General features: G+C 40.3%; 2 protein-coding genes across 7 annotated transcripts; one reads left to right on the forward strand and one right to left on the reverse strand.

Moving 5' to 3' along the window:
* Window positions 1-5,506: 5,506 nt before the first annotated feature.
* On the forward strand, window positions 5,507-21,575 carry LOC135330762 (uncharacterized). Of its 6 annotated transcripts, none has more exons than XM_064525711.1 (24): window positions 5,507-5,708; window positions 5,760-5,839; window positions 6,835-7,134; window positions 7,201-7,515; window positions 7,564-7,646; window positions 7,702-7,951; window positions 8,009-8,332; window positions 8,401-8,676; window positions 8,732-8,791; window positions 8,862-9,013; window positions 9,173-9,256; window positions 9,344-9,580; window positions 10,806-10,916; window positions 10,999-11,245; window positions 11,374-11,430; window positions 11,489-11,589; window positions 12,875-12,961; window positions 13,477-13,587; window positions 13,685-13,811; window positions 14,702-14,914; window positions 16,368-16,411; window positions 16,463-16,571; window positions 16,632-16,683; window positions 21,399-21,575. In XM_064525711.1, the coding sequence occupies exons 2-24, from the start codon at window positions 5,776-5,778 to the stop codon at window positions 21,415-21,417; spliced, it is 3,423 nt and encodes a 1,140-aa protein (XP_064381781.1). In that variant the 5' UTR covers window positions 5,507-5,708; window positions 5,760-5,775; the 3' UTR covers window positions 21,418-21,575. The 6 variants fall into 6 exon arrangements, with proteins under 6 accessions (XP_064381781.1, XP_064381784.1, XP_064381785.1 ...); XM_064525714.1 differs by having other exon boundaries at window positions 11,377-11,430; XM_064525715.1 differs by having other exon boundaries at window positions 6,850-7,134.
* Window positions 21,576-23,207: 1,632 nt separating this feature from the next.
* Window positions 23,208-25,317, reverse strand: LOC135352461 (uncharacterized). The gene is made up of 5 exons (XM_064551640.1): window positions 24,603-25,317; window positions 24,284-24,376; window positions 24,016-24,222; window positions 23,845-23,952; window positions 23,208-23,368 (listed from the first exon to the last, which is right to left on the reverse strand). Exons 1-5 carry the CDS (start codon window positions 24,691-24,693, stop codon window positions 23,208-23,210), a joined length of 660 nt encoding a protein of 219 aa, XP_064407710.1. The 5' UTR covers window positions 24,694-25,317.
* Window positions 25,318-27,088: the final 1,771 nt, after the last annotated feature.

Raw genomic sequence — 27,088 nt, forward strand, 5'->3', positions numbered from 1 at the left:
AAGCTTCTGTCTTCTCTGAAGCTTAGAAAACATTATTCTGAAGACTGAACAACAAGGGAAGAGGTATAAAGCTTTGTTAAGCTTATTAAGGTCAGATATTTTTGTGTGCCCTATGCTATCAAGTCTTGTTCATGTTTGGCAAGATCTAGGTAGACTATATATAGTATAAATTATGGTGGATCAAGTGAACAGTGTGAGCTAGAGAACTTGGTGCTGCCATCATCAGCTTGTTGACAATGGCACTATAACCTGTTTAATACGAGAAATTTAATATGTATACAGATCTACACGTATTTAGAATGTCAACTTCTCTGTACAGGAGCAATGGCTATCCCAACAGTGCTCCTCTTGGCTATACTAACGGAGGAGACTGGACAGTTTAAGGTAAGGGTTTAACTGTCTTTGGTTTCTTTTAATATTGTGCTATACTCCCAGGATTGGAGTATGACCTGCTCGTTCGAGCGTTGCTGGGTAGCTCAGAGGCATCAAGAGAATCTACGTTTTCAAAATTTAACTGATTTACGAGTTGGGGCCTAGAATCAGAGAAGTCCAGCAGCCTGCTAAATCTTTTTGAAACGTAATTTGAAGGCATTCAATCATCCTGAAGTTGTCCTGGGTCACTGTAATCGTGCTGCAGCACAACTGGCGACTCCTCAGGCCCTTGTGAAGCAGCTCTCTATGTGCATATTTTGTGTACTCACTCTGTGCATTTTCTGTGTACAAATTTCGAAATATTTTTTCCGACCACAAATACAATGAAAATTTGACGCATGCGCAGACAACTAGTACCAGGCCCAGTTGTTCTCCTACCGTTATAAAAGCGAAAACTCGGCCTGGGATCGAGGCTAGATGCACTGTATGCACGTTACAATATGGATGTCAACATGCATATGCACGTTACAATAATTACAGGGCCGGCGGAACCGGTCAGGTTGGTCAGGCCAAAACCTGACCACTTTTCTTGAGTTCACTTATTTATTTGGTAACGGTCGTTAACATTAAAAATGAAAAATTAATTAGTTTGGTAATAATCGTTACTAAACGGTGCTGGTAATAGCTAGATACTGTAATAGACTAGTAGTACCGCAGGACAGACTATCTAGTGTCAGATCTAGCTGCTAGCCAAAAGAAAATGTCTCTCTCCAAACTGCAATCGAGTTCCTTTCAGTGTCCTCACATTGGTGCCACTCCAAACCGGTATCATTCACCGTCTCAGAAATTTTAGGTGCAACCTCATATACCTGTACCAATATTAATTTTTGTGATTGTCTCAATTAAAATGTCAATTTTAAAATTCATTAAATATTACTCAAAATGCACCAGAATGCACCAGCAAGCACCATTCAAAAAAATTTCCCGGGGGAGGACCCCCAGACCCCCCTTTATGAGTCTGGCCTGACCACTTTATATTTGCTTCCTCCGGCTCTGAATTATGCATGCAACATACATATGCACGTTATAATAATAATGCATGCAACAAGCATAATTATAAACATTAGTATTATGCTGCATGGGATGTCAATAATTATGACCTCAGCATACTTATATTATACACTTATACCCAATGCATGCATGCATGCATGTCCATATACAGAGGAGTAGGAAGATGTTTTTGTAAGGGGGTGCTGATGTGGCTGGAGGCTACTGAAAAATCTGGGGGTCCGGGGGCTTGCCCCCGGAAAATTTTGGCATTCTACATTCCCGGAGATAAATTCTGAGCAAATTTGGTATAAATTATCAGTATCAAAATTTGCCCAAATAATTAATTCTACGTGAGTTTACCTGGATAAATTGTTCTGCTATTATAGAGTGGGTATGAATATACAATAAGGTTCATGTTCATCATCAGGTTCATGTTCATGTGCAATGTGCTTGCTCGAGATATCTACGATGTGGTTCATCTAGCTGACCTTTGTACTGTGTACGTAACTATGCTTGTTTGAGCCCTTTCTCGGTATAGACAAATAGTTAGATAAGTGATACTAGACAGGCTAGATCTAAATAGAAACAGGTTCTATTCCGCTATATGCAATTGAAATACTGTAGCTAAACTATAGCAAGCGTTCATGCAAATTGACTTCACTATTGCTGTGCCAACAATTCTTAGATAGAGAGCAAAGTGAGTACAAAATGGCTGCAGGAGCACAAAGTACAGTGATGGAGGCCCTGGGTGGGGCTCACATAAACAAAGAGAGGAAATGTTAAACAATAGTGAGGCTAAATACTAGAGTCCAAAAGTACAACTTAACAGCAGCAAATTATGGTTTGAATTGTAGTAAATATTACGTAATAAAGTATAACATGTATGCACCAACAATGCTAGTATAGCTAGCTAGCTAGCTAGCTAGCTCTAGCTCGACTACTAGCTAGCTAGCTATTCTGAACTTCATGGAGCAAGTAGGTAAGGTAGCATGAGATAAGGGGGTGCTCCAGCACCCTGAGCACCCGTGCTTCCTACGCCACTGATATAATAATGATTGATAGACTGATTGGTACACACAACATTAATTATTGAGATGACTCCTCCACAAGACTCCAATTTGAGATTATAGGCGTGACATCTTGATTGTGCACGCGCAGTAAAAATATAAGCCCACTCCACGTGTACCGACACGTGTAGAGTGGGCTTCTAAACATAATCTGCCCTGTTGGCTACTCTCCAAATCTGGAGGCGAGAAAGATAAAGAAGAAATACCGACAGTGTATCAGACTCTGAGCTAGCTATAGCTAGCTATACGCATGGCTGACAAGATTACTTGCGCCAACAATTATAAATTTTATTGTGCTAGTCTTATTCTATATAATGAGCACTTGCACTTTAACCCAATGACCACAATAATCTAGACTCCACCCTTTCCGCCTACAAAATTACAGCTCGTATAATCAGAGATACAAAAGAAAGGGGATTGGAAACGACCGCCCACGCCCTATGTAAAAGGACTGACATCCGGTGAAGCACTCTGTGTAATTATTGCGCTCGCAAATAATTACATGGAGGACTGCGCTACGGTTTTGTATCCCTGGTTTCTAGCTCTCCTATCCACTAGAGATCACTCAGGGCCTGGGAGATACTTGAGAGAAGTAAGCTTATACCACTGACAAGCTCTAAGTCCGTTGTCTTTACTCTGCTTCCAATTTTTTTGAGTTTAGCTTGAATTACTCTATGTCAACTTTTCTCTGTCCCTCCTATGAAGTCAAAACAGCAAAGGACATTGCTTGACTTGGTTATTATGTATCTAAGTGCTACATAGAATGGCTTTATGCTATAAATAAGCTGTACTGTTCATAAACGTTTGCAGTATAGTCCTTTAAACTGCTTTAGTATACTTTTAGACACATCACGGGCCTGTCCCTCCTACGACTTCATAGTAAAGGCTATTTCTTCTTGCATAGCATTTATTTGTCTAGTAATAGTGGCTGCGTTGCTTAGTCGACTTTTTAGAGCTAAATTCTCTTTACTTTTTAGAAAAATCAACATTAAAAATTATCAATTTCACTGTTTCTATGTACAGCACATTGTAGAGCAGTCAAGACAGGTAATGAGCATGCTGACTATAAATATAATCCTGTGTAGTTTTAGCCACGCCCTATAACGCGGAATGCTTCACGCAAAAATTTCGTAAAAATTTCGTTTCCAATCCCCTTTCTTTTGTATCTCTGGTATAATGTGTAAGTATACGTGCATGCATGCACATGCACATGCCATTATAATTGTGTAACGTGCATGTATATATATACATGTTGACATGCATGCATATCTCTTTCCTTGGCAATCTGTTGTAGAAATTACAACAACGGTAACGAATCGTTATGATGAATTAGATGAAGTTGTATGTGAGCTCCTCCCTGACAAACAAACAAACTGTAGTCTAGGTAACGGCCTTATCAGTCAAGTAGGCTAAAAATCTGTGTCCTTTGATGTAAGCTTTGATGTCTCTTTGTGCATATGTAGTTATAAAAAAAAAAAAAAGAAACCTTTGTCTAGCTAGGAAGAGTAGCAGCAGTAGTAGTAGGAAGAGTAGCAGTAGTAGTAGCAGTGCAAGCAGGACTAGACTAGATTAAAAAGTTGGTGGAACGAATAACTGACCGTTTGGACGTCACCTGGCTGCCAGACTTTCATCTGGACTCTTCCCCCTGAGTAGTTGGCCTTTCTCTAAGCCACAAAACTGAGCAAGAAGCTGAAGAAGCAGCTAGACAGAGACATGTACCTAGCCTTGAGAATTGGGAGGCGTGGCTCAACTAGTTAGCCCAGCCCAGAGGAATTGTTACCGTGGGTACTGAACAACCGTAGAAGTAGGGCTACCCCTGGCTTTACTGAATTAACTAGCTGTGTCTGCTGTCTAGTTGGACCAGATTTAGCTAGATAATGGGGTAGAGAATAGTTGAGCGGTGCTGTGTGTAGCTTGAACTGTACTGGCTGGCAAGAATCTAGTAAGCACCCTATGCACTGATAACTCGTCAGAATGGAGGGTATGTTCTAGGGATCTGGACAGCTGTACATCCAAAGGAGCCAGGGAGTGCCAATCATCTTCTCCCAGTCTCTGACACGCTAAACAAAAGGAGCTAGAACTGGGAGTCCCAGCTAGAATTGCTAGCCGGATCTAGACTAATAGAATGACATGGAGGCGTGGTGAGGCGGGATCCACACTAATTGATCGACCTAAAGACGCTCCTGTTCCAGATTTCACGAATGGCAAGGAAAGGGATATTATAACGTGCATATAATATATGCATGTTGACATGCATATATTGTATGTGCATATGCATGTTGACATGCATATTGTAATGTGCATTATATGAATGCACGCGTGTGTACATTGTCATAGTCATTTTGACACAGATAACACCCCATAATCCTCGACCTCGACCACATCCTACCCTCTCTCAACAAAACAAAGGCATGCATCTAGGAAGATATGAATTCAACCGTAAGACACTTAGTAACCTCACTTGTCACTGAAAACAATGTATGTGGCTTCGATTTACGCCGCAATTAAAGGGCCTGTAATCGAGGCTACGATCTGTAAGTAGGATTGTGCCGTATGACGTCAGAGGAGGGTTGACAGGGTCAAAGGTCACTAATGAATCATTACGTGAGCTTATGTTTGTGCAGTAAATTTGTAAGTGTGACTGCACATCTCGCCCTGATTCTTGTGATAAAGTAGCCCCTTCATGTTACTGCTGCTGCAAATTAGTTAACTTTTAGCTACTCGCCCTTGGACCAGAGAAATCTTGCAGTGCCTAAAAGGGGTGACCTCTCACAAAGGTCGTAGTTCTGTCATGTCAAACTGACCTCTGACCTTTATAAAGTAGGAGCTACCGTGCTGTAGAGTGAATGTATAGCTCAGCTATATCATCATCTAAGTATACTCTTGTTTCCAGAATGAAAAGGTGGCCTGCTGGCTAGAAAAGAGCTTGATAAAAGTAGGTTCAAGGTTCAAGTATTTAATAAAGACTACGTCATTATTAACTTTTTGGCTTTGTGACCAACCTCCTCTGGTATGACGTAATGCGTTTCCAATCTCTCTCTGTCACGTCTATGCTAGATCTTACTCCCATGAGAGCAGAGCTAGCTAGCTCTCTGGGGTCGATCAGAGATCCTATACCGAGTACCTATATACCTAGGTAGACTACTAGGTACGTACCGATCGAAGTCTTCTGTTAAATGAACAGTGAAGTTATAGTTACAATTATCATCTAGCTATCAGGTTGGTTTACACATGCACACATTAATTTTTTACTGTTAATATTTTATACAGGTGTAAATCTAGTGTAATGAGACTGGTGACACTCCTGAAAGCTGTAACATTGTTACTATCACATGCTGTTGTATTGACAAGTGAGTAAGTCAGTATTGTATTACCGTACAGCGGGTAATTTTTTCGTGGGGTAAATTCGTTATTTTCGTGTAGCGCGAGCGACTGGCCAACTGCCTATCAGTCACTCGTCTCAGCGGAAGTGTATAGATCATATGACACTACCAAACATGAATATTATTATAGATAATGTGATTAAATTTTAGTATGAGATTTAGCTACTATGGAATCCCCTGAAGTGTAAGTGCGGCAGGGCTAATATGACATTGAGCAATCTGATAGGCTGCAATGCTTATTGCAGCTGAGACGAGTGACTGATAGGCAGTTTGCCAGTCTAATTTTCGTGGGCAAGCTGACCTCCACGAAATTTTAACGTAGGCGTGGCTTACTGGATGCAGTGCGGGCAACAAAATTTTTACTCACCGAAACCACCGTTTCCAGATAATTTTTACCCACGAAAAAATTACCTGCTCATCTATAATCGACACAATGAATGTTCAGACACTCATTCTAAGGAAACAAGCAGTGATAAAAAATGTTCTTTTGCACTATCTGATCAAGCATGTGTTACTATGAATGTATGCAAGGGGATATGCTGAGAGTCACATAGTAATTATGTAAGGACAATAACTAAACAATAAAACCCCCAAAGTTGGAGTTGCAAACGCTTGTATGTCCATGCAGCAATTATTTCTGCTTAGCCACTCGCGTATCAATGATCAGACAGCAAATGGGGTCTAATGTTATTGGCATCTCATGTACATGAGTGTACAACTACTAAAAAACCTTTGACCTTTGGCCCCATTGCACGTGGGATGCTAAGAACATTTGACCTTTGACCCCATTTGCTGTCTTCAGCGTCATAACATCGTTTTTATATGGACACTCTCTCTCAATTATTAATTTTGTTGTATTGCTTTTTCGACATTCTAACCATCGAGACTGCTTAATGTTGTACATGCCATTGTGAATGCAATTTTACTGTGTTTGACTAATCTGTATAGTTACATGCATGTAGCATGCAAATTTACAGTGCAACCAGTATCAGTGGTGCAGGCCCAAAGGATAGATGCAGTGTTTGAGTGTCGGTATCCTGAAGCACAAAATCACAACTGGGGGCTCAATAAAGAGTTTCCCACTGAGAATAATTACCCACCTGATGTGACTCTTACCCGATCGTCTGGTGATACCCCGGCAACGCTGACCATCCCAGCCACAGCACACTACAACAACACTGTTGTCCAATGTGAAGCAGTGGTTAGAGACGGACGAGGATTCATATCCGAATTGTCAGTAAATGCTAGCTTGCAAGTGCAAGGTAGGTTATTGTGTATTGCTGTGCCTGTATTATTAAGTACTAACCGTGACACACAAATGTACTCAGGACCTCTTCCTGCTGTCGCTGACCTGACTGTGAACAACATTGCTAGGAACTGTTCACAACTCAACGTCACATGGGTTGCTCCCTTCTCCCTGAACTTGACCACTGCTGAACCAGACATACAGTACTGTGTGGATGTGTATAACATCGCTTTTAAGAGAGAGGATAATCTTCTGCAGTCTGAATGTAACATCACTACCACACAATATCTGTTTGATGTACCCTATCCTGTGGGTACTTATAGCTTTTCTGTGACACCACGAAGCAACATTGATGGCAGCTTGAATGGAATCACCAGTACAGGACAGTTTAGTTATGGTAACGTTAATTTTTGTTGTTCTTAATATGTACTACATTGTGCAACAGAACCACAAGCAATACCCATTGATGAGGTTAATTTCACTACTAACACGGAATTGAGCCCTCTGCGAGTGACATTTCCTGAAAGTGTGAGTTGAACTATATACGTCTTTTTTTTTGGTGATAATGTAAACCCATTTGCAGCTAATTCATGAGTGTCGAGCACCAGATAGCTATTCCATTCAAATTCAGTACATTGACCGAGAAGGTTTTGATCTTTGTATCTGCTCCACTGATCAGACAACTGAAGTTTGTGGAAATACACAGATGATTGTACTTGATCTTAACTGTAGTAGCTGTAATATTGAACGCCATCGACGATGTAATTTGACTGTACTGGCTGAAATTAATATTAATCCCCAAAACACACCATCAGCTATGACCATGAATATAAGTACGTACATGACTTGTAGTAACCCATCCAATGGCATTTTTGTGAATATTTTCTTAGGTACTCATGATGTGTATAAAGTGACCGACTTAACTATGAAGGAAAATAAAGTTTCAATCACTGTCGACTACCTTCCACAGTCTACTGAGAAGGGTTTTGTTGCCATTGTGTACTCTGTTGACTCCCCTTATGATTTACACTATCAAGTTGTGTACGGGGGAAATACATCATCCACTGTTGGTAACCTTGCTGATCGTGTTTATAAGTTGGCTGTATTTGATTTGAATGATGTTATGACACCTGAGAGAAAACTAGTATTTCCGGCTGTTGTACCAAATACAATACTGAATAACACTCGATATGGTACCACTGAATCCAGTGCAGGTACAGTTTCCATGAGTGTATGTGATGCAAAACTTGTAAATTCTAGCTGTATATACCACCCAATCCAGGAGGAGAGGATGTGAATGCTACTGAATTCAACGGAAAGATTTGCATCAGTTGCAGCTCTAGTTGTGTGGGGATCATCCACTCCCAGTATGGGTTTGACCAAGGCAACATCACATTGATTCCACGTACTGTCACTGACTCTGACCAAAACTGCACTGAAAGCATGCCTCAGGGAATCTACTTTGCTGCCATATTCAAACGATGGTCTAATACACTTCATGAAGTGCCATACAAAACCGTGATTCCCATTGGCTTGCCCACTTCTACTACTACCGCAGGTATGCCACTATCAGATTTGTTTAAATCTCATGCATTGTACTGTCTCCTTTGCAGACACTCGTACAGATGCTCATACTCAAGCAACCCCTGATGTAGATAACACAGCGATAGTAGGTAAGCAAACTAATTAGTGAGTTAGTCTGAGTCTATCATGTACATTGTCTACCAAACACAAACCTTACAGGAGGAGTTTCTGTTGCTGCTCTTTTGATTCTGATTTTGATTGTGATTTTGATTGTGTTTGTTTGTTGGAGATGGAAGATGCAAAAGAAACGTACTTTGGTATTGGATACCATCCTCCTTGAGAACGAGTACGATAGTGCTCCCCCTCTAAATGTAAGTGCACTGTATTTCATAACTGCTAGTATTTACATCGATACACCCTTGTTAATATAGAGAGAATATTCAGCTGCTGGTGTGATTATTATGTTAATCAGATATTTGTACTCTTAATTATGTCATATTTAAAGACCTCCTCCAATTCCTACATATCAGTGTGAGAATGTTGAGCTGATGTTACTGACCAGAATAACAGAGCCAGTGACCTGTTACGCAGCTACCTCAAAACCGTTCAAACAGGTACATGTACATGTACAATATACAGTTCATGCACAGTACTCTTCTAAGTTGTTATTACGACACCGTGATAATTGTGCTTATGAACAGGATATGGACACAAGCTCAGTTTTGAGCTCCACCCTCTCTAGCCCTGACCATGTACCCATATCTGACAATTGTGATGACTACAATGTGTCCACTCTGGAGAGGAGTAACCATGACACCGCACCTAAGCATTCAGCCAACAACAGAGTCACACAAGCTACGGAAGCTAGTGAGAATGAACAAGTTGCTTCTGTACACATGGAAGGTGGCACATCCAGTGTGGAAAACCCCATTCAACAGGTACATGTACATTGTGACAGTGTATCAGTAGAGAAAATCATTTAATGTTTTGCTACCTTGAATCCCACAGTCGTAGGTGTGGCTTCCGGTCACATGCATGCCTACCGCACATGCGCATCCATGAGCATCCTGGTTTCACGTGCTAAAGTACAGCCGCTGTCAGCGAGCCACAGACAAAATAATTGGCTGCTCAAATCTTATGTCTGACTGATTGTGACATCTGCTTAGACCGGCACTGCCAAAAGATAGTAATATCCTCGCCTAGGATATATGACGCATTCCTAGATCGCAGTCATTTACTGCAATCTGTATGACCATAGTTAGAGGGGACTACCAGTTCTGAAACAGCTATTGGCATACCACAGAATGGATTTATGGGAGATGAGGTTTGTAATCTTTACACAAAAATAGATTGGTAAATTGCTGTCATTGTTTATGATAGTCATTGTATACGCGCACGTTCTTGGAAGGCATGTGCATTGAACGTGTAGTGCATGAACATTGCCCAATGAATAGTCGTAGTACAAGACACCATTACATACGACGTGGGCGGATAATTATTGCTCAATCAAAGGCTAATTGCTTGAGCTGCAGGTGGCCCAACGTCTGAGTGTGTTTGTCTGTAATAACATAATACTTTCAGTGTCTATGCTAGCCAAGGTACTAGCAACGGTCAATCGTGCTGTTCACTAGTGAAGGTCAATTGTTCTTTTATGAACTCTCTGGACCACCGTAGTAAATTGTATTCATTCAGCATTGTAATTGGAGCTGTACTTTCGCTGCACTTTCAGTATGACATGTAGATTGATCGTGTTGTGCATCCGCATCAATGAATATGATCGTAGTACAAATTTATTATGTATAGTACATGCATGTACCGTACATGTATAGTGAGTTATTTTCGAGGCACTACGTTTTTGCGGATTGCCCAAACAAAACATTTTGAGGATTTTATTTTCGAGGATAGAGGTTCAAATGACCACACCCCTACAGTAGAGAGGTTTCAATACCGGAAGTAAACCAATTTTTGAGGCACTAAATTTTCGTGTTTCTGGATCAATCCTCGAAAACCTCGAAAATTGCGTGCCTCGAAAGTAACCAGCTATTATGGTTATAATGTGTATAATTACCAATGTCTGGGTGTTTAATGTTGTCTATAATAACTGTACACATACATTGTAATGGTTTTCAGTGTGTACTTACTTGTATTGACCCCCTTTCCCAGCCACATGATCAATCTATGGAGTCAACACCCAAAGATCCGGTGTATGATGTAGCTAAGCAAGGCCTTGCTAAGTCATCACCCACACCAGATAAAAACAAAACTGAAATCACAGTAAGTTCATGTTAGTAAATATTAAGACTATGGTTATACAAACTGTGTTTCAATTTTATCTATATAATTTATATCTATACAGGTTGTATACGCTGATTTGGACGTGAATCCCAAAGCCGATAGTACTCCTCCAATGCAACATTCTGTTATGCATGGTGTAAACGATGAGTCCTCTCTAGCTCCGAGAACTGTTGAAGATATCCTGCACGATATGATCCTGTACTACTTCACCCTCGGTCCTCACTCCTGGGAAGACATTGTCCAGGCTCTGTGGGAGATTGGGGAGATAGCGGTGGCAAAAAAAATCATCAGGAGTGGAAAGTATACAGGTACATGTATGTTCTTATAATCTCGGGCCAATTTGAACCACTCTGATGAAAAGTACATGAGCAATTTCCTCCCAAATGTGTGTCACCTCTGATCATACATGTATACATCATTTTATCTTCTGCTACAGTAGAGCTTCCGGTCACCTCTCCAACTGAGACCCCACCACCTTTGCCACCAAGGAATGGTTAGTAAATACATGTATCAGCATTGTCTGGCTCATACTTTACTTCGTGCGTTTTCAGACACTGCTAAAGCTGCAAGTCATCAAACAGAGGCAGGTGACGACTGGAAAGATCACAGTGTGCAAGCAGGGAGTGACACTCTAAATACTGAGGAACATCAGGTAACACAGGCGCTTACTGTATTGTGTTAATTATGCCTCAGTGCGCATGCGCAAGCGAAGTATACGGTAGTGTGTTTGTGTGTGCGTGCGTGCGTGCGTGCGTGCGTGCGTGGTCAGGCTGCTACAGCTTGGATTTTAATTCGTTGATTTGCAAAATAATGCTTTGTTCTCAAGTTATGCCTAGTTTTTTACTTACTTGGAATGCCATTGCAGCCTTTCAGAAGAGTGCATAGCAAAACTTGTTCACCGAGTGTTGCTACTCTACTTAGTAGTTAGCTATGCGCTAGAATGCTAGCTATTGTAGCTGCAATTTAGAGTGAGAAGAGAGCTGCAAGGCTCTGCTGACTTGCCGCCATTAATTTTAGACTTGAACTTTTGGCATCGATCGTTTATAGCAACAATAATAATCGATCATTACCCAATCTTTGAGTTCTTGTGATGCATTCCTGCATGCAGCAAAACAAAAATGTTCATCCGTACATAAGCTATTATGTTATGTAGCTTTGGCATCTCCACCGAGGCATCAGCGCTTTCATTGTTTCAGCAATGTGAAATTCTTCTTACTGTTTACTTCTCTGCGCAGTTAAGGCCTGGGTCAGGCACTGATAAGATTATTGCCAACATTTTATGTAGATCATGTAGATCGTGTAGTGTTAATGAGATTCATAATGTTTATTAATGTTATTCATTGCATGTGACGTCATAAGGTCAATGTATTTGCTTAGCTAGCTGCTAGAACTATTATAGATTATCTTTGGCAACAAATACGGCGGACTTAAACAAGGTAAGAGTAGCTGTTTAGGCCCTCAAAAGATAGATTATGTTGTTATGATTATGTTTCCTTGATGGGAAGTAAAAATGTCCAAACTTTCTTAGCTATGCTAGCTTCTTTAGCTCTGACAGCCACCCTAGAGGTAGGCTATTTTGTGTATCTCAAGAATACAATAACTCCTATTCTTCCCATCAAGGATACTAGTACCTAGCTATGAGATGTTCATCTAGCCTTGTTTTTGAAGCTTGATCTTGGCATCTTCAACGCCGTATTTGCACTTTTCTTTCTGAAAGTGGCATGACGTCACCACCATTTATGGGACTAATTAGCATAATTGAATTAAGCTAATTAGTTTTTTGGAAAAAGAAAACATTGAGCTTCATTTTGGATCATTTTGATGCAGCATACACTGTATATTGCAAATAATACAGCAGTATGAACATAGTGTAATTTTGGTATTGAAATCTGGACCCGGGCCTTAAGTGCGCAGAGTTATTCCCCCCTCCCTCCCAGCCTGTCCCTAGTCGTAGCAAACATACTAAACCACGTGAGGAATCTACCAGCTCTGAAACACCACCGAGTGGAAGTATGCCAGATAAGGTTTGTTTGATATGTTATTGTAGGCAACACAAGTGGACTGTAAATGTATTCATCCAACATTGTAAATATAATAGCAGGAGCCCATAAATAAGAGAAGGGAGCGGCTGCTTCAACGTATACTCGGGATCATGTTTCATAATTGCCGGTGAAACCACACTTCCTTGTATGGAAGCGACTAAGTGCTTGTAAATCGCAACCCTGTATTGCGTATAACACGTGTAGGGATTCAACCAACTGCATAATAATATGGAAATGCGGTCATAACCACTTACGAAACGTGATCTCCGTAGTCAGCCGTTCCTTCTCATATTTAGATAATAGTCATTGGAGCACGTTCAGTATGACATGTGCATTGATCGTATTGCGCATGAGCAACAATGATTATGGTTGTAGTACAAAGAGGTCATCGTACAAGCTAAATAAACAATACATTGCCCGATGTCTGGGTGCTTTGTCTATAATAACTGTACACATAATGGCTTCCAGTGTGTAATACATTAACCCCTTTTCCCCAGTCACATGATCAATCTGTGGAGCCGGCACCCAAAGATCCAGTGTATGATGTAGTCAAAAAACACCTTGCCAACTCAACACCCACACAGAACAACAACAAAACTGAAACCCCAGTAAGTTTATGTTAGTAAACATTGAGACCATGGTTATACAAACTGTATGCCTTTCTTGGTTATCATCAACTCTTTATTTGTATAATAATCTTTACAGGTTGTATACGCTGATTTGGACGTGAAGCCCAAAGCCGATAGTACTCCTCCAATGCAACATCCTGTTGTGTATGGTTTAATCGATGAGTCCTCTCTAGCTTCGAGGACTGTTGAGAATAACACACCATGTAAGTTATGTGCGTGCACAAGTTGTGTTTATACCCACAGTGACACAAATAAACACATTTTCTTATGTTCATGACATACTTTCTTATTGAAACATAATGCTAACCGCTCATGAATAAGTTTGCAGTCTTTGACAGGTTGCAATTATCGACCCCTTTCATAGCCTCCTTCACCGGCCTTCATAGAAAAGAAGGCCTGCTATCGACTGCTTGCACACGCGCAAAAATTATTGGATATTTTTTCCTGTAAAATTTCCTATAATACTGAATTCATCAGAGAAAAATATACTAAAAGTCATACACCTAGCTATAGTTATAGCTACATGTAGCTAGCTAGACAGAGTTGTGTAGGTTTGTTGTACAGTTATTTTCTTCTGATAGAATCAGTAGCAGTAGTATAGTAGACTTTCACCAAAGTTAGTGTTAAATGGGCGTGGCCTGTCCATATAGGCTCTCGGCAGCTTTCACTCCGTTCAGGCGATCGTCACCCACACTGTTGCAGGCTGTGAGTCTTTTGTTAACATAGCGGGCTAAGGGTAGCTATCAGAGAATGCTATCCAATGGGCTAGAAACCTTCAATCGAAGTTTCTATCTACTTCTTTCCAATCCACTTACGTTCGTTGTGATGTCATTATTAATTTTTACTGAGCATGTACGATGATATCCAAAGCCCCCCGGATACCGGGGGGATATTAGCGCATGCGCAAGCAGTCGATACCATGGCCTACTTCCCTAAGTAAAGTGCGGCCTGGGATCGAGGCTACCCCTTTCATGGCTGCAATTGATGCATGTACACGTACATTATTAATTATCAATGTGGTATGAAAATTCAACTACTGATTATGCGAACAAGATGTGTACATATTGAATGAAAACATTTTCTCCCGTCTAAGGCCCTCTCCCTTCACTACCACCCCGTCCAACTACTGAGTCTGTCCTTGCTGAATACATTGCTATTAAGCGGGAGCCTTTAGGAGAAGCTCTGGGAATAAAGAAGCACCACCTTGACTCCTTCTCTACTGAGGGCCACAAGCTGCAGGACATTGGTAAAGATCGGTGTGATAGTGAGAAGATAGCGGTGGAAATCAAAATTGTCAGAAGTACAGGTATGTTCTTATAATCTTAGGAACATTTGAATTTAGCTTGCGTGCATGGGATTAGATAAAAGCTCAATGTCATTAGACAGCGGCAGGTGAACTGTTACAGGACAACTGGCATACAGTATGCAAGAAAGAATATCGTTTGCTGTTTTGCATAATTATACTCAATGTAGTTAATTATCATTTGCGCTTACAGTACGGGTACATATAATCATAGATATTAGGATTGGAAACGCTTACGATTACGGAAAACAATCACACTCCGCTTGCTCCATAAATTATCGCATAACACCACTCACCAGATGGCAGTTAGAGCAGCTATATTAGCAGCTATTCTGGAGGACGAGGAATTCCTATAGTCTTCCTATTGGACACTCCAAGGTTGAAAGATCGGAAGAAACTGAGAAGAATATGAAAGCACCGTGGGTGCTGATGCCTCGACAAAGATGCCAAAGCTATACATAACATAAAGCTACTAATATAGCTTTTATACATAAGAAGCCTATAGAAACTCTTACTTACACTTTCTGAGCAGCTGTAGCAGTCTACACACACACAAACACACTACCGTATACCCTTGTTTGCGCCGGCATGCGCACCGAGGCACAATGAAGAAAACTATATCACCAGTAAGTATTACCTCCCACTTTGATATGGCTACTGTGTCGACTAAGCAGAGTTTCACTAAGAAGTAAGACTGTTCACTAATTACTTTGTTTATCAACAATATTCGCAATGCGCATGGTTTAGCGGAAGAGACGTTTTCACTAGCAGTAGCAGTCATGTCAGGGTTCTATCTAGAAGAAATATTTTAGGGGGGAAGATATTTTGTGGGGGGAAGCCTACGGCGAGTGCAAAGCACGAGCCGTAGGCTGAAAGGGGGTCCAGGGGTCCTCCCCCGGAAAATTTTTTATTCTAGATGGCCAGAGACGCAATTTGAGCCAAATAAGGTCTTTTACTTAAAAATTTGAGGTGCACAAATAGAGGAAGCTGGAAGGTTTGGGGGGGAAGTAGGATAGTTTGGGGGGGAAGTTGGATAGTTTGGGGGGGGAAGCTTCCCCCCTGCCCCCCCCCCCACTAAATAGAACCCTACATGTATAAGCGTTTCTAATCCCTCTTCCTCTAATATCTACGATATAATTACCATGATTATGGCGCGAAATTTTAAGATGCTTAATTTTGCCGTTTTCGTAGATCAGCAATACTATATAAAAAATATTCATTGAAAATTGTTCTTTAATTAGTGTGCAAATTTGGATTGAAGGCGTGGCCTGGGAGTGCTTCCGGTAAGCAGTCAACCACGAAATTTATTCAACAAAAATGCTTTGCCATTCCACGAAATTAAAGTATCTCGAAAATTTCGCGCTAAATACGGCATGTAAAAGTGTTTGTTAATTGCTATAATTGGTCGAGTACGGTATAATTATTTATCTAATGATTGTTTGTATGCCGGCCTCAGCTTCCCGTGATATCAACGAAACACCAACAGTTCCTGATAAAAAAGTAAGTTACATGTAGTACAATGCGCAGCCATTATTCATGCAAATAATGCAGGAGCAAACTGTCCCTCACAACACAGCAATGAATCAGAAGATAAATGTCCACAATGTCAGCACTCGGGAACACCTCAACAGTATCCAGGTATCAAAGATAAGAATGTCAGGTAAGAATATGCAAGGCAATGGGTGATGGGAAATTGTGGATTTTTCGGACTCTTTTATAGGGGAAAAAGTTATAAGCAGTCAAAAGAGTATCGACATTCAGGAACCGCCACTGTAAGTAAAATTAGCCATAACACATGTAATAGTTGTACCATGGATATCGAGGGTGTACAGTGCCTTTAGTCTATAGAGTAAATAAACGCAATTTGATACGTGTTAGTACATAAATGTAAATATTTTGAGATTGGAACATTTCTAAGAAAATATGATGATACCATTGTGTTGGTGAACAAATTATCTAAAACATATCCAAAAATATTTCCATGGCAACAAAAGGTGGTGGGTATGTGGTGGTTTATAAAACACCAACATTTTTCTATAGTGGACAATTGCTTAGCGATGGAAAAGACCAATTGTTTTTGGCTAAGGTATGGAACTTTGGCACAACATTCCTGAATAGTTTAGCTAACATATGCATGGTTACGTATAGCTTACATAAGTACACGTACTGATTAATACTCAATTATGGGATATTTTAGGTGCCTTTTCGCTTAGCGATGGAACTCAAGCAAATTTGTCGGCTAAGGTCTAATTGTTTTTGCACATTAATTGTTAATAAATTTTCTATCTTTTGATATAAAAAAGTTGTCCAGAAATACTTTAGTTCCGGAGATATATCATGTTACACATATATTTTACGATCACCCCAATTTTTACCTAAAATGATTTCCCACTACAACAACTTTTGGGGAAATATTTTCAAATAAGGTTGTAGCTTATTTATTCACCTACACAATGCTATCAGCACAATTTCTTAGAAATGTTCCAATCTTGAGATACATTTAGTACAACTACTCACTCTGTGGTTAAATTTACTCTCAAAGCTGAAGGCACTGTATTAGATTTGTAACCCGAAGGCAGTTCTATGTATTCCCCGATGGAATACATACAACTGCATGAGGGTAAACAAATGCAATACACACATAGTTATATTGATTAGAAGCAATCCCCATTTATAACTCAGTGTATATAGTAGTCAACACTCTTTGATCTTTGCCGTAGCACTGTGTGCGCGTGCTTGCACTTGACAAACCACATTTACAAGCACCGTGTGCGCATGCTTGGACTTGACAAATCACATTTACAAGTTCATTGCGCACATTTTTGTGCTTTCCAAAATGTTTACCCGAGGCACGCATCAGCGGCCACGGGTATAGTAGTTCGTTGGTCTGTTTGTTTGGATGCCATAGCACTGCGTTTACAGCATGGATAGCCCCCACACAACAAGTTATTAGTTTTAAAAGTGGCAGATTTCAGCTTCGTTGTCGTATAAAAGCGATCAAAAGCTAAGAAGCTAAGAAGCTTGCACGTTGCCTAACTCTACACGCGATCTTTTTTCTACCTCGAATTAAAGGTCGCGTGTAGAGTTAGGAAACGTGCAAGCTTCTTAGCTTTTGACCTTTATTTGAGGTAGATTTACATAATTATTTGCAGCTGAAGTGATCCTTTACCATACTGGTCACTATTAAAAGTAGAATTGTAGGTTGTTGCATGCTTCTAGCTCTTACTCCTCTGGATCTATTTATTCATGTCAACAGCCGAAGGTTAGGCCACAACAAGAGGTAGTTCTGTTTCTGGTCAGGTTGCTTCTCTGATTACGTGAGGCCAGGAGGGACAACAGCAACTGAGCCACAAATATTTGCAGTGTCATCACTTTTTATTCTTCACAGTTTGTCTTTAAAAATGGTTTACAACACAATAAAATAACATACAGGAAGAGATATTTTAGGCTTTGGCAACCAGAACATTGAACCAGAACATTGAACTGAGAATTGTCTCTATATCAAACACCTATATACTGTCATTGCACTAGCTTGAGCCATTGTACATGTATCAAAGCAAAAAAGCAAAATGAGACTACATAATTATTGTGTTAGCATAATAACATCTTTCATTGCAAAATACAAGATAATAATAATACAATCACTATAGCTTACTGAATATTGAGGTGTTGTAGGTGCTGTACATGTAGTTATTGCAACACCCACTCAACCTAAAGTGAGTGCGTGTGGTTTGCGCATGCGCATTAGATGTGTTGCTGAAAAAACAGCCCAGTGAAATATTGAGCGGCGGATGGACCAGAAACAGAACTACCTCTTGTTGTGGCCTTAGCACTTCAGTGCTCTAATATGTGAGTCTACTTACCTGGATGCCATATAGCACTGCATTTACAACATGGATAGTCTTCACACAACAATTAGTTTTGTTAAAACTTTGTTGTCGAATATAAACGAGCAAAAACTAAGAAGCTTGTTTCTGAGTCTGCTTACCTGGATGCCATAGCACTGCGTTTACAGCATGGATAGCCTCCACACTAATAGTCGCAGCTTTCGATGTCAAAGCTTCTTTGACAAATACTGCAAGCAAAAGCTAAGAAGTTTGAGCTTGCTCGTTGGCTGCACACGCGGCCATTATTCGAGGTGCCCTTCGTATTTACAGCTGAAGTGGTCCCGTACCAAGAACAATGGAAAAGAGTCACTACAGTAGAAAGCTAGAATTGTGACTGCATGTGGTTTGTTGTCTCTGTTAGTTGACTCTGGGATTCTACTCCAGGAGCCATACTTCTCGATCTGAGACTCCAGGCTTCTTTGTTGTGATCCTAGTCCACAGTGCATATAATTATGTATATACCACTTCGCAAATGTTTCAGCATGCCTCCAGTTAGCCTCCTTCGATCACTGGCCTCCCCTGAAGAGAAGGCCTGCATGCTACTGACTGCTCGCACATGCACAAAATTATTGGATATTTTTTCCCGTAAAACTTTAATACTATAATACTGAATTTATCCATAGATTGAAGAGTTAGAGGGATAGGAAACGGTTGGTATCTCGAGTAACATCCACGCTACGCTGCGGTTTAATCGAGGCCATCACAACAATATCTATTTCTACACTCAGTGCATAATAAACTACAAGTAACTGTGCTTATAGTCCGTGCAACTCACTTATATTTCAAGGTCTATACCTATTGTAGTAGTCATAACCAGCACGCTTACACGTTATATGTTCCAATAGCTCTAAAACAGCCTTGGGAACATATAACTTTATTGGAAAGTCTCTTTTTACTGGGTGTGGTCAGTCATTAGCAAGTACTACACGTGGCTCGTGGACTAGGCGTGTTATAAATTGCTGAAAGAGATGATGTCTCGAGGAAACACAGATTTGGGAGTTACCCGGTAAAAATGTGCTTAATAGCCTCGTAACGCGGATAACTTTCGAGGCTCCACTGCAGATTCAATGTAAAATCATCACGTGCACCACTCCGTTTCCTATCCCTCTAACTCTTCAATCTATATGACTTATCAGAGAAATCCTGACAAAGAATATTCAGAGCTATATATAGCTAGCTAGAGACAGAGCTGTAGGTTTGTTGTACAGCTATTTTCTTTCTGATAGAGTCAGTAGCAGTAGTATATAGTAGACTTTCACCAAAATTAGTTAGATGGGCGTGGCCTGTCTATATAGGCTAGTGTCAGCTTTCACTCCGTTCAGACGATTTTCATCCCCACTATTGCAGGCTGTGAGTCTTTGTTAATAGCATAGCAGGCTACGGGTAGCTATCAGCTCTTTCTCAGATGGGCTAAAAACCTTCAATCGAACTTTCTATCTACTTCCTTCAATCCACTTCCGTTTGTTGTGACGTCGTTGTTTTACTGAGCATATACACATTGTTATCCTGTGTTAGCCAGTATCTGGCTAATGGTTAGCGCATGCACAAGCAGTCGATACCAGGCCCACTCTTTAAGGAAGTGCGGCCTGAGATTGAGGCTAGCCTCCAGTCTGGTTTAATTTGATTGCTCTTAAGTTTCTGCTCAGTCATACATCACTACATGCACTGCATTATATCACTCATCTGGTTTCTTTATAATCATGTCACCAATGACATGTTACCGTGGGGGATAACAGTTTTTGGGGTGACGTCCAACACTCTATATAGTTGTTACGGTATAAGAGATGGTCCTTTAAAGGTGGAGGGAAGGCTTTATAGGCTGACCACTTTTTTGTACCCTAGAGTATCCTGAGAGTTTCAATGGATATTTCTTAGTATTCCCAAGGGCGTATATACAGAGAAGAGGGCATGCAACTCACTGTGTACCCTACGTACTCATCCGACTTCGTATCAGAGACCGGATATGCTAAAAATAGAATCCAGTATACGGACGTGAACAAGTGGGCGGTGTTATTTACGGAGTTATAATTATGGGCGTGTACATCAGAGCTGCCTAACAGTGAAGTATTATTTAGAAGTGTCATGACCAGTCCTAGTCCAGCCAGGTCCAAGACAACCCCTTCGAGCGGGAAGTGAAGTGCTGGGCGCATTGTTAAGAAGTACCATGCAGAGACTCAGGAAGACAGGTTTATTGTACCTAGGTTTCATCTTCTTGGAGTTGCAACTGTTGGATGGTTTGCCTTTGCCTTTGGCACTGCTAGTACGAGCCATACTCTGCTGCTGAGAACTAGTTTTACTATGCTGCAATCGAGCTAGCTAGCTACCTAGTACCTAGTACCTGCAGATATATATAAAAAAGACTTTAATTTACCTTGTGTGGTCAAAGGTTACGCGTGGGCGTTTTTGTCGGCAGTTCTAAAAATAGCTCAATACGAAGTCGGATGATTCTGAGAATAGGATGAGTTGCATGCCCTCTTCTCTGTATATGCCCTTGGTATTTCTTAGTATCAGAGCACATTACGGTATAAGCACACATGCACACATGCACGCGCGCACACATGCACACACACACACACACACACACACACACACACACACAGGCAGACAGGTTTACCCTAATCCTCGTGCAGCTACACTTCGAGGCATAACTATTAGTAATAGTACTAAGTAAACGTTTTTACACCATATTTTATCGTCGTGTTTATAGATTGAACTTGTAGTACAATATTTTCAGTGTATAAAGTATAAATGTGTATTTTGAAATGTCAGTAATCATTTGGGTGTGAACTGCATATACTCTTTATGATTAGGAATTTTATACGAGTGAAACCCTTTGATATTTATATCAATATTTCACTTTTAATTGTGTTTTGTGATGTCATGCAAGTACCGGTGTCGGAGTATTAGTGACCGTGGGGATAACAGTTTTTGGGTGACGTCGCTATATAAACATATAAAATATACTTCTCCTTGTCAAAAACCATCGTTAGGCTTATAGCATGCTGTCTAGGTAGATCTAGATCTGGTACAGATAAGCCATTCACTCATTACATCGACATCAGCTTGTCTCCGAGCCCTGGATCAGCAGGTATGCTCTAGTCTGATATTTACGCTTCTACTTCTGCGTTTATCATTGTTCATATATAATTATAGCTATAATATTATTATGCTCAATAGTCATTGGAAAAGGATATAGTTCTCAGCCTATTTTGCTTTGCACCTTGATTGACACCTATTACGAGTGTCTTAAATTATGCATGCATGTAGCACTCAATGAAGACATGAAAGTTTTGTGCTCGTAACTATCCCTGCTGGAACCAGTCTGAGTCAACCAGTGTGTGCTTACTCCGTTTAGTTGGGTATTATCATTGATCAGATTGTTGAGGACACTCAATCAATCACCCTTTCACTCCTAATTAACAGCCTCCCCTGAAGACACTGTCACAAGTGGTGGTGTCTTCGAAATCAATATCATGAACCAGTGGCAGATCCATAGTTGGGCAGAGCCCGACCGTCCCTGACGGGAGGTCGGGTTTCAAGCCTATGTCAGGATTTGTCTTGCTGAATTATGTAACACGCTGATAAGCAGCTATGAATAATCATTTTATTCTATGAATAATATTATTCTGAAGTGGGTGTTAACCAATTTTACCTTGCTTGAGGTTGCTCAACCAGACGTGACACAGACCACAGTAGAAATGCTGCAATCTGATTGGGCTGCAACTATAGTTGCAGCAAAAACAAATCCTGACATAGGCTTGAAACCCTACCTCCCGTCAGGGACAGTGGGGCTCAGCCCAACTAGCGGATCCAGTGCAGGAACGTGCCCCACCTTCTGGCTCAGGAAGTGGGTGTGGCTTAGTGCAGCAATCAATTATTGCAGAGTTCTGAGAAGAGCAAGATTTCAGGGTTGTGATAAAACAGGGAATGAGAAATGAGGAAATAAGAAATAGGATCTAGGAAATGAGGAAATGAAGAAATGAGAAACAAGCTGTTAGGCAGAGCATGTCTCTATGGGCAGAGCAAGTCTGAAGACAATGCAAGCTAACATCTACTGAGCTACAGGTACCTCCTGGTGACAAGTCTCCTGGTGCTCTGCCACCAAACAGAACTTATGTTCTTCTGGTACACGGTGTGACACTCTCTACCTCTATCTACTTGTGTGCCATGTACGACTGGCATGGTTCAGACATCAGATCTACCTACGTAACAGTATGACTTACATGTACTGTCCTACAGTCCCACAGTCTCAAACAATTTACCTATGCGTGGCTATATACTGGCAATACATTCACCGATTTCACAATCCGGTGGGCAAATGATAGTCAATGGACTGGACTCAATGACAACATCTACATGTAAGTAACAGCAAAGAAACTTCCAAAACTGTTTGTCTAACCAAGCAAATTCTAATCTGCCAGTCCTGTCGTAAAGCTGCAGGAAGTAATGACATTAGTACACTGTACTGGTATCATATCCAATCTCACAACAGGGTGAAGAAAGCAATTCCCATTACCATTCTCACAAGCATCTGAAGCGATGGTAAAATCAATGTGTCTGACAACCTGTACTGTGTGGATATATTTGATAACTAAATACTTAGTCACCTACTAGCTTCTTGGCTGATATCAGTCATTACTTTTGTTATCGCTGTGACTATTCTTACGGCACTGTAAAGGCTGCTTACCTTGCTATTCTTACGGCATGGTGAACTTTCACCTCTGACCATAATAATAATTTATGCGCATGCGCTATAATAGATGAGTTAATAATTAAAAATTAAAATAATAATATAAATTATGACAGGATCTACAAAACCAGTGCTAGCTTTTAGGAGCGTTCTTCAATCCAACACACTTCAAGTGAAACCATCCAAGACAACTATCACAGCCAATGCTTTCACTTGTAGATAAATCAATGCAGCATATTGAGCAAGTCCAATTCCCATGAACAAGCAAAGTATCTATGCTATTTTGAAGTAAACTCCAGCCGTCAAAAGTGAAGAATTTTTTGATTTGAGCAATGCAAACATTGTCATCCAAGCACTTTCTGGGTATTTTCTCGGGCAACATTCCACTTCGTGTTCTTCAATAAGGTCCCCACCTCTCACTGCCCGTTCAGTGACTTCTTCATCGACAAACCAGTTGAGCATAACTACAGAAGGAGAAGGGAAGACTGTATAAATAACACAGAATCTGGAATAAAGGAAGTACACACCTTTTGTCTTCTCCCATTCTGATTTTAGTACAAATGCCTTCGGTTTGGAAGAAGCTTTTCCCTTCTTTTTAGGAAGGCCAATCACTGTTAGTCCAGCACCTTTTGGTCGACCTCGTTTCTTGATTGCAGGCGGCATTTTTATCGCAAAAGTATTATCTTGAATGGTAGACAATGGCTGTCGAGAATAAGGTGCTTTCTGTAACAGATCTATAATTATACATGGTGAGTGTGGGTGATGCAACACACGTTACAACAACGAAAAATGTACCAACTGTGTCTTTATCTGTCAGGATGGGAGGTGGGATTTTAATATGATCAGAAACAGAATCGTCACTGTCGCTTGATACATCCTCACCAGTGTCTAGTAAGAAAAAAGGAACGAGAAATGCCCCCCATACATTATAGGTTATGACATAATCATTAATTTTTCAGATTTCTAGAGCGCCCCCCCTCTGTATAAAACCCTGTAAGATGCCTACTACTAATGCCGAACTACATACAAAAATTTGGCAAATATTGCCAAAACACTTGTAAAACAGTGAGTATACAATAACAAAATGCGTAACAGTCTCATACTGAAATTATACCTGCTGCTTCTCCAACGACAACCTTTTTGCCTTTTTCCCAGAGATGCGCTATTGATTGCAGGACTTCTATTCCTTCAATGAAGTCGTGCATACCAAAAGTAGAGAGCTACTGGCATAAGCGTTGGCCTATATTGAAAGATTTTCTGTATTTTTGCTGCTCAGAGAGCACTGCTCTTGCTGGTTCTAATGTAGAGATTTGAATCGTATCATCAATATGACTTTCCACATCACAATCACTCATATCAGTTGGTACATATGCCCGATGATGACTCGTAAAATGTTTTTGCGTCCACCTTTCAGCACAGAGAAATTCCTTATACTCAGATAGAGACTGGGATGTGCGCACTGCAAAGATATGCTTGCATGGCAGTTTCATAGCAGAAACAAAGCCGCAGGGACAAGAGTCAATAGTAGTTATTATAGATCGGCCTTGAGATCGCAATACACACGATTTTTCATCAATTTGTTGAATAATCTGTACTTTACTGGCGTTTTCTAGTTGGTCTTTTACAAATTCAAAGGAGTATGGTGTCAAAAAAGACATATACCGTCCAAATGATGTATCAGAGTCATGTAATGATACACGTCTTTTCATTACTATTTCAAGTGCTCTATGATCACGCTCAATTCTCAGAGTGTTCAAACACTTCATCAAATCTTGGAAAAACTGAGTAACTCCTGAATACCGAGAAATTACAGACTTTAATTTCTGATTGATTCTATTATTGGTGCGATTCATAAAGTTGCAAGTTGCATTTTTCAAACCGTCCACCCATTCATGGCGAATGCTATGCCAATTATTTTCAAAGTACTTCACAAGTCGTTGTGGTCCATTCTTTAACTCATCAAAGAGCTTACTATACTCTTCTTTGTCTCTTGCATACACCATTTTCAACAATATTTCTAAGCACATACTCCTTTCTCCCTGTGATATGCCAAGCTTTTCGCAGGATACCTCTCTTTTCATAGTGCGCAGAGTATGAAATAAGCAAATCAAAAGCTTGGACTGTGGAAATTGTTCGCCTAAAACAGTTCTCTCAGTCATATCTTTGTCGGACATAATACATTTCGTTGAAATCCAATCTGAATTATACTTCTTGAATTCTTCAACAAGTTTTGTAATAGTTTCTTTATCTTCAAATTGTGTCAGCCACAGACATACAATCTCACTCTCACCATTCCCATCGACTACCATTAAAACATACAAAGGCATATGCAGATCGTTTAGTTTGTACGTAGCATCAATCAAGAGGAGTTCAGGATAAGAAGCAAATATATTCTTCATTTCAGGTGTCTGAAAGTATATATATAGCCTTTAACATACTCTCTTCGTCAACAAATGCAATAACAGTTGAATCTACAACCGAAAAAAGAAAAACGTGATCACATTCGACACATTATTAAGTTATGATTATTTAAAGCTCACCTTTAATGCTCTTCATTTCTTCTACTAGTTCATGAAAATCATTCCGAAACTTTGGTACATTTCTCGCTGCAATATTATGAAGATCTTTGAGTGTCACTGTTTTACCAGTTGTACTCATCAAGTGATTCTGAAGAAGCTTTTTGTTAGCTCTGAGTTTGAGGAGTTTTACTGCTTCATCCTTTGTTTCAGAATCCATGCAGCTTTGGTATATGACGAAATATTTCCTACATGGATTAAGGTGCTAGCTAAGTATAATATAAGTGTAATTTAAGACGTATACTGTGCATGAACACTTAAGCAGACATGTTTCTGATTCAACCCCACTTGCTTACCTCAGACAAATCATGATTATGATCTCCACGAATTTCTTTGATGTATAACTTTTCTCCATCCAGTGTTGTCTTAATCTTAATCACAAATGGGCAATCCTTTAAAAATGTCCTGTGATTTGGTATACGTTAACAAGTATATCGTAATTATTATCGCGAATAATTATACGCCTATTGCACACCATGCATGCAATGATGCACATCCAGTACACGAGGTCATGGACGTCATAATTATAGTCACTGTCAAAGCAGCTGATAATGCAGAGAGTATTAATAAGCTAGAACTATAGTCTACTGGTACAGTACACTACACAAAATTAATAGCACATGCAGTCAGAATTCTTACTTTTGGCACAGCCTCTTCTGTGTAGATTGGGGCTTATTTATTCTCTGCCTCCATGTACACATGCATAATCAATTTCTGAATACTTCAGTTTGTCGAGAAAAGTTCTCTTTGGAGCCCTTCTTCTAGCTGCTTCAATACTCCTAGAGCTTCTTGTGTAAAGAGTAACAAAATTAACCTCTTCCCACTTCTTAATAATTTCGGCCAGTTCCTCGAAAGAGCAGAACTTCTGGCCATTCTGTAGATGGAGCAAGTCTAGCGCCATATTGATTATACCCGGGTAACTTGCTACAGGAAGTTGCTAGCCTCTATCCCATACGGTGGCCCTGAGGTACACACCTACTCCATTTTTCATTTGCAGTTCATTTCGCAGTTCAACTGCCCTTCT

This window comes from Halichondria panicea, chromosome 1, assembly GCF_963675165.1.
Source record: "Halichondria panicea chromosome 1, odHalPani1.1, whole genome shotgun sequence".
NCBI lineage: Eukaryota > Metazoa > Porifera > Demospongiae > Suberitida > Halichondriidae > Halichondria > Halichondria panicea.

What these genes read in the sequence shown, in the direction of transcription:
- LOC135330762 (XM_064525711.1), top strand. Translation starts at nt 5,776, where the DNA reads ATGAGACTGGTGACACTCCTGAAAGCTGTAACATTGTTACTATCACAT. An exon ending in CAAAATTGTCAGAAGTACAG is followed by an intron (nt 14,915 to 16,367) that starts GTATGTTCTTAT and finishes TGCCGGCCTCAG; the next exon opens with CTTCCCGTGATATCAACGAA. An exon ending in ATCAAAGATAAGAATGTCAG is followed by an intron (nt 16,572 to 16,631) that starts GTAAGAATATGC and finishes ACTCTTTTATAG; the next exon opens with GGGAAAAAGTTATAAGCAGT.
- LOC135352461 (XM_064551640.1), bottom strand. Translation starts at nt 24,693, where the DNA reads ATGCACGACTTCATTGAAGGAATAGAAGTCCTGCAATCAATAGCGCAT. An exon ending in GACAGATAAAGACACAGTTG is followed by an intron (nt 24,223 to 24,283) that starts GTACATTTTTCG and finishes GTATAATTATAG; the next exon opens with ATCTGTTACAGAAAGCACCT. An exon ending in CCCGAGAAAATACCCAGAAA is followed by an intron (nt 23,369 to 23,844) that starts GTGCTTGGATGA and finishes ATATCCACACAG; the next exon opens with TACAGGTTGTCAGACACATT.